At 37.9% G+C, this 7,634-nt stretch overlaps 1 protein-coding gene across 1 annotated transcript; it reads left to right on the top strand.

The window, feature by feature from the left end:
* The first annotated feature begins 326 nt into the window (after positions 1–326).
* gpr137ba (G protein-coupled receptor 137Ba) lies at positions 327–4,946 on the top strand. The gene is made up of 7 exons (XM_079249468.1): positions 327–1,028; positions 2,060–2,109; positions 2,232–2,454; positions 2,638–2,784; positions 4,157–4,285; positions 4,513–4,634; positions 4,733–4,946. The coding sequence occupies exons 1-7, from the start codon at positions 648–650 to the stop codon at positions 4,848–4,850; spliced, it is 1,170 nt and encodes a 389-aa protein (XP_079105594.1). The 5' UTR covers positions 327–647; the 3' UTR covers positions 4,851–4,946.
* The last annotated feature ends 2,688 nt before the right edge of the window (positions 4,947–7,634 follow it).

Below are 7,634 nucleotides of genomic sequence, written 5' to 3'. Positions count from 1 at the left end.
TCTTCTGAGTTTCTGTGATTTAAGACGTTCCATTTACTAAAACGAACAGGGATCTGCCTACTTTGTCCACCGTGCTTCTGATGTTACACAATGTTTATTTTTCATCAATAGATATTTATCTTATAAGATAAATGTGAGTGTTTTGATGCATGAAAAGAAAAATGAAAGTAACTACATGTAAAAGCTCGGAGCTGCCCTCTTGGGATCAGAGCAGTGGTGGGAAGCCCCATCACAGGGTTAAAGGTACAGCAGCGTGCGTCAGCTGATGCGTAACGTCACGTAACCAGCGCGCAGTGAGGAGGCGGTTGGTCCTCCTCGCACTGATCTTCGGAGCCGCTTCGGCAGCTTCCTGGCCGCTTCAAGTCCCGACAAATTGGTGGGTGCTCATCACTGATCATGTGCCGTGGTCTCTGGCTGTCTCTGGTTCTGCTGCAGGGAGTCGGACTTGCCTCCTTTCAGTCCTCGCGCTTTGTGACAGCCGCATCCGCAGCCTCGTCTTCTTCCCCATTTTCTGCATTTTAGCTGCGGCTCATCTCACTCCTCGGCTGGGCCAGGGAGCTCGAGAGGCTGTGTCTCTGAAGTCAGAGACTGGCATCTAACACTGGCAGACACCCCCCACCTCCCCTCGCAGCCAGGGAGAGCCCGTCATGGAGGCCATGCTGGAGGAGAAGGAGCCGTCTCAGATGGAGAAGTCCCTGCCTTTGCCCACTTTGAGTCCAGCTGTTCCCCCTTACGTCACTTTGGGCCTGACAGTGGTCTACACCATCTTCTACTCCTTCCTCTTCATCTTCATCTATGTGCAGCTCTGGCTGGTCCTGCGGTACAGACACAAGCGCCTCAGTTACCAGACTGTATTCCTGTTCCTGTGCCTGCTGTGGTCGGCCCTGCGCACAGTGCTCTTTTCCTTCTACTTCAGGAACTTTGTCACTGCCAATACTTTGGGGCCATTTCCCTTCTGGCTGCTCTACTGCTTCCCAGTCTGCCTGCAGTTCTTCACACTCAGCCTCATGAACCTCTACTTTGCACAGGTGAGTTTGCAAGATGAGATGTTTTTATCTGTCATATGTGGTGGAGTTGCAAAAACTGACACACATCTTTTAAAGAAATTAGTTACTTATAAACAAGCAGGATTTTGTAACATTACCAGGATGAGGATCAGATGTGGTTGGGAAATAAAAGGCTACATACACTGAGAGTAATCTTTAAATAGCATAAAGAAGATTCTGAGGAAAACATACATCCATTTTCATGTTATATCTAAAAGGAGCCTCCTGGTAAACTAGTAAGTGGCTGGTAATGTGCTACACTTTAGCAAAATATCCAGTCTGTTAGTAGTGTCTGTCTTATTCAACTTTAAACTGCATTAATAATAAACACATCCTGGCAGATTGCAAGTTATTAAATTCAGCTGATAAATAAATTGATTACCCATATTGGCTGGAGCTGGAATATTTTTCACTCATAGATATGTATTACCAGATGGAAAATGGTAAACACGGGTGTATTTAAGAAGGAAAACATATTTACATTTAAGAAGTCCTTCATTTTGGTCTGGTTTTCTTTACAGTTAGCTGAAATCAGGATGTAGAAATTTATTAAATCTGTTATAAGTGTAATGAAATGGAAGGACGAATGCTACTACTAAAGCACTTGACGGCCTTTTGCCATCCAGAAAATATTACACTGTGTCATCAGTGTAACACCATATTATTATATCAGCTACAGTCTGATGTGCTGAATCATTCCTTCAACTACGTACATAATCTGTGTAACAGCTACACTAATAGCTTCTCTGACCTCTGCCTCAAGCTTATTTTGAGCATAATCCTCTTGTGCCGATGTGAACCACTGTTGACAATTTTATAGAGAGGCAGAAAAAAGCACTGTGGTCCTGTGCTTTTTGTGACCAGTTCAGACCTTTTCAACAAGGTTCCTGTTTTGGGGGCTTTTGTTTCTTCAGGATGCAAGAATAGAGAAGTGAAAATGGTTTACCAAAACAGCATGACACATTTGCATGACGATGTCTTTTTTTTTTTTTTTTTTCTCCCCTTACTCATAGGTTGTTTTCAAGGCAAAGTCAAAATATGCACCAGAGCTTCTGAGGTACAGGTAAGTTCAGGTGCCCACTGGATTGCAGTTTGTGCACTGCTTTTTGGGGGGAGTTTGAATAGTAAGAGTGAAGTAGAATGTAATAAATGGTAAAACGAGTCTGTTTTCTCTCTGACTGACAGGCTGCCGCTGTACCTCCTCTTCCTGTTCATCAGCCTGGTGTTTTTAGTTGTGAATTTAGTGTGTGCCCTGCTGGTGAGGATGTCCTTCGCAGAGGCACACACTATTGTGTTAGTGAGGGTTGCAATCAACGACACACTCTTTGTTCTGTGTGCCATCTCGCTTTCTGTATGTCTTTACAAGATTGCCAAGATGTCTCTGGCCAACATTTACCTGGAGTCCAAGGTGAGATCAGATAAAAGCAAAGGTATTTCTACTTTTCTGAGGTGATTCATCTTCATCAGGAGCTATTCCTGCCTTCATTGTCTGTGTAATTTACACAAGATTTCATAGATTCTTTCACCAGATTGTCTTATTTCAGTCTAAATGGGCTCTTTTGTATTTTTCTGTGTGTATGATCTTGTGCAGGGGACGTCTGTATGCCAGGTGACAGTCATCGGAGCCATCGTCATCCTCCTGTATGCATCCAGGGCATGCTACAACCTGGTTGTGCTGGGACTTGCAAACAAGAGTATTAACTCTTTTGATTATGACTGGTACAACGTGTCAGACCAGGTGAGTTACCAGAAATAGCATCAAAGGAGAAAAACTGCACAATGACTCCACTTTGCAGGAAGTATGAAGCTGGAGCCAACACGCAGTTAGCTTAGCTTAGCATAATTAGATTTTGTTAGTTAAGAGGAAAGCTTGAAACACAGTCAAATCTGCTCATAAGCACCTCTAAAGCTCAATAATCCACAAGTTAAAGTATATCCTGTTTAACTCCAAAAATTTAGGTGTGAAAAAACCCTGTGTTTTGACAGGGATTTACATGTTAAGCTAGGTATCACTGTGCTAACTGGTTTCTAGGCTCCTATTGAGTGCAAATGTATGATAGAAAGTTTAGTTAATTGATTTAAATCTTTGGCAAGAGCTTTAAGCCAAACATATTTAACAAAGTAGAAGAACAGACAAGGTCTGAGGGTCACGATTCCCAAAGCATTTATAACAGTGTGCAGAAGTATAAAACAAGGAGTCCAGTTAGAAATCTACAGAGCCAAAACAGCCACATTTCCCTTTAGAGAAGGAGGGGTAAAATTAGTTTCTTCATTAATCATATGTTGAGCTATAGTGGCAAGGAGTCCACATTAACTAGTACTTTTTCATTGTTTTTATCTTGTTAAATTTATATATATATATATATATATATAATTAGTAATTTTTTTTGTTTTTCCTATCAATTATCGCTTAATTTTTTTGTTTGAGTCCTAATATACATCAGTTGCCCTCGCTGATTCCTGCAGCTAAGCTTATATTTGCTTATATTTTAATAAAGGTTGTTGATAACATGCCTTTTGCAGTTGGACTCTTTGCAACATTAGAATGGTTACAGTCATCATATCATTCAAGCCATAAAACTCATCTTATAGCTCATATATGGTTTTATAAAATATTTGCATTGCACTCAAATTAGTTCATCTTTCATCAGAATCTATGTTGCTGAAAATGTGTAGTGCTTCCCAGCTTTTTTAGTATTAACATTCTGATATAACGTTATAGTCATTATAACTTTTATAAAAATGTTATTTTGGGGAGTGCAATGTAGGCTCCGCCGCCTAAATTTTAAGTACTTTTACACTTTTTAATTAGGTAAAAAAATTTGAGTTGGTACTTCTACTTATACAGAAGTCTTTTTAAACCTGAGTATATATACTTCTACCTGAGTAATGAATGTGAATACTTTTGACGCCACTGCTCACAAAAAGTTTCTCTATAATTGTGGCACACTTTTGCTGAATTCTTTTAACTCTAAACTAATAAATGTAATATTTTTCATTTTATTATTTACATCAATATAAATTAAGTTTGATTTAATTTAAAATATATTCTTTTTGCATTGCTGTTATATTGCTATATATTTTCAGACATTTTTTTCCTCTCTTTCCAGGCAGATTTACAGTCTACTCTTGGTGACACTGGCTACATCGTCTTTGGAGTGATTCTGTTCATATGGGAGCTGCTTCCCACTTCTCTTGTAGTGTTTTTCTTCAGAGTTCGGAAACCTAACCTGGACAGGGTGAGCCAGAGGTTCCCTACCTTAGGATTATGATCCCCTCATTGAGTTAATTGAATTTGAGTTCAGATCAAAAGTGTAAACTTCTCCAAAGTCTTAGACTGCATGTGGGAAGCAGTTTGGGAAGTGTTATATCAGATTATGTAAAATGGGGTCTGAAGATTTTGTATGTTATTATTGCTCAGTATGCTATTTTAGTTTTTTTTTTTTGTTGTTTTTGGCTCCTGCAGAGCAGCTCTGGCATTCCTGGTCATGTCTTCTCTTCAAGGGCTTATTTTTTTGACAACCCACGGCGCTATGACAGCGACGATGATCTAGCATGGAGCGTCATGCCACAGAACATCCAAGCCAGGTAAAAGTACTACAATCCTGTCTGCTAAAACCTATCGTACGTGGCATTATTATGAAGTAAAATGTCATAGATAATTTTTTTTCTTATCTCCTCTCCAGCTTAGCTGCTGACAGTTACGAGTGGGGGAGCCAAAGCAGTGGCATTGGCGCCTACATTGGAGGCGACGAGAGCTACAACTTCCCTCCTCCTCCTCCAGAGGAGCTCAGCCATTACTGAGTTGACTTCATAGTGACTCCTGCTGACCTGTGGCGTTGCTTATCGTCTGTATATTTTTGCACAGTCTGTTACTGACCGAAGGACGTAGTTTAAAAGGGGCCCTCAATTTGTAGAGAAAAACTAGAAGACTATTCTCTTTGCCAGTATATCAAGGCCCAGTAATAGGACATTAATTTTGCACATTCCCTGTACAAAATATGCTCCCCTCTTAAACATCCATTGTACAGTTTATACTGAATGCAGCTTAATATATTTCTTGAACTTTGTAATATGTACTGTATTACTATTTTATGTACTGTCTACAAATGTGTACTTTTTCATACAGATGTTTATATAGGAGATATTCATTTAATTCATATAAAAAGTTTAAACACTGTAAAAATGTTATAAACATTTTAATTATTGAGAATTGGCTTAAGTTATATTCTCACAATATACAGTATATTAACACAAGCATGCCTTAGTTTTTTTTTCCGTAGTGTGCCTCGTGCAATACACCCCCCTCTACTGTTTAGTTTGTGAAACAGTCAATACATTCAACCATTCTTTTCTCTGTATTCATAAAATTAAGATTGGTTTAACATGAATTTAGTACATATCCATTGAACAGCTTAAGTAAATTCTGCGATGGACTGGTGAGCTGTCCAGGGTGTACCCTGCCTTTCACCCCAAGACTGCTGGGATAGGCTCCAGCTTCCCCGCGACCCTTAATCGGAATTGGCAGTTAGGATAATGCATGAACTTAAGGAAATTATTTGCTTTTTCAACGTACTTCATGCATATCTTTGAAACAATGACCACAGGGACAAATTATGTCCTCTAGAAATGTAACAAAATGTAATTGATATAGCTACGCTGTAATTTAGATCAAAACAAAACTATAAAATGAAATGGAGGTGCCAGATGAATATTAATGATACAAGTTGTGTGTGATCCAAACATGTAAGACCTGCTGGCTCAAAAAAACTTCCACAGTACCCAGGGACCCCTAAAGGCTTTGACTGTATATTCACTTAAGATTTTATTTGGGTTTTTCATTCACATGGAACTAGTGGTGAGAGCCCAAAAACACAAACTTTGAACCATTTCATCAGTGAAATGTGTCTAAGAAATCCCACAGCGCAGATGATTTGTCTATTTGTCTTTTAGAGGATATATGTTGGTAACTACCTTAATTTTTTTTAATCAAAGGAAAGAAGTCAGCCAGAATGCACAAGTTTTTTGGTGTTGCATAAAGGGGGTTCTCTGGGAAAATAGGTTGGGAACCACTGCTGTAAGATATTAAAAAAAAAAGAAAAAAAGTTTTAATTACTGTAAAACAAACTAAGAATAAGCCTCTATTAACCTTAAAATTTAATCACTTATATAAATAATTATTAAAACAATCAGAAAGCGATGTGGCCAATCTCACCTTAATGGGATGTTTCCTATAAAAATAGCCTTCGTTGTCCAAGATAAACATTACAGTGAAACAACTGTTGATGGACATTTAAACTATGAAAAGATAATGGAACAATGCACTTTGGTTTGATGAATTAAGCATACAAGCCTGCACACATTGACAGCAGGCGTAGTTATCTGTTGGTGCCTGAAAAAGTGGTTTTTATCTCCTAATTCAGCCCCAGAGTTTCAAGACGTGTTCAAAACAATGACCTATAAGAATATTCTGCAAAACAGAGCCATAAATCTAGTGATGCTGTCACGCATGTCGTCAGATTGCATATTGTGTGCAACAAAACAAGAAGTGATGACTGTGATGTACAATAGAAGGGATGAGAAGTAGGTAGATTGGGTGGGTTTAAACTGGAAGTTGGACCTTTAATAAGCCATCAATCTTTCAAGATCAATCACAGAAATGGTGGAATTGCGATTGTGACGTCATGTTGCGATTTAGTCAAACAGGGTCTCAAATTGTGAAGTGGTTTGACAGGAGATATAAAAAGAATACATTCAGTGTTTGTGATTCTATAGTTATGGAAAAATTAACACTCGTATCAAGACAGAATGTTTAGAATATATTAAAACACAGCATAACGTTTGTACAAAATTAAGCAACATGATCATTTCAGATTAATATACAAAAAAGTTTTATATGCATTTTCTACATCTCATCTATTGATATTTTTGTTATAACTGATAACACATCAAACATAAGTGCCATTTTTGATGAGGCTAAAATTTGTTTCAAACCAGGCCAAGATTGTACTTAAAAGTTTTTAAAATCCCAAATTACAAAAATGTAGCTAAGTTTTAGAATATACTTGTTTACAACTAGTAAAAAGTAAGTTTTCTCACACTGCTTCATTGCCAATTTGGCTTTCTTCAAGTGAATGGTAATCTTATTTGCCATATGCTGTAGTTAGACAAGAAAGTGATTGATTTAAAAATGATGGTCTGTAATCAATAGCAGCAAATACACAAGACGGATAATAAAAAGTTCAACATTCTCCTGAGGAAGAGGCATTCATCTGTTGCTGCAGAGAAACAAACACACCATCAGGCTTATTTTGTTTTGCACTTCTCTCAATTTTATTGAGCTCTTTTTCAGATGAATGCCTTCTAAAAGCAGTAAATACACAATGTACCCTGAAAGTTGAGGCTTTAGCAAGTAGTATTCTCAAAATGTATTTGTGATTCTGAATTTTAGAGATTGTCTTAAAATGGTCTATACTGGTTTTAAAATTAGTAGAAATATCAGAGCACATTTTTTTCCTGACATTCAAAGCATACAAATAAAGCCATTTGTAAATCAATGACTTAAAACAAATGAGTAACTCTGTTATA

The sequence above is a fragment of the Telmatherina bonti genome, assembly GCF_933228915.1.
Source record: "Telmatherina bonti genome assembly, chromosome: 11".
Taxonomy (NCBI): domain Eukaryota; kingdom Metazoa; phylum Chordata; class Actinopteri; order Atheriniformes; family Telmatherinidae; genus Telmatherina; species Telmatherina bonti.
The sequence above is the reverse complement of the archived record's forward strand: the minus strand, read 5'-3'. Positions and strand labels throughout refer to the sequence as shown.

Excerpts from the sequence above, each read along its gene's own strand:
- gpr137ba (XM_079249468.1), top strand. The coding sequence starts at position 648 with ATGGAGGCCATGCTGGAGGAGAAGGAGCCGTCTCAGATGGAGAAGTCC. Across the intron at positions 2,455-2,637 it reads ACATTTACCTGGAGTCCAAG|GGGACGTCTGTATGCCAGGT; the intron begins GTGAGATCAGAT and ends GATCTTGTGCAG. Across the intron at positions 4,286-4,512 it reads GGAAACCTAACCTGGACAGG|AGCAGCTCTGGCATTCCTGG; the intron begins GTGAGCCAGAGG and ends TGGCTCCTGCAG.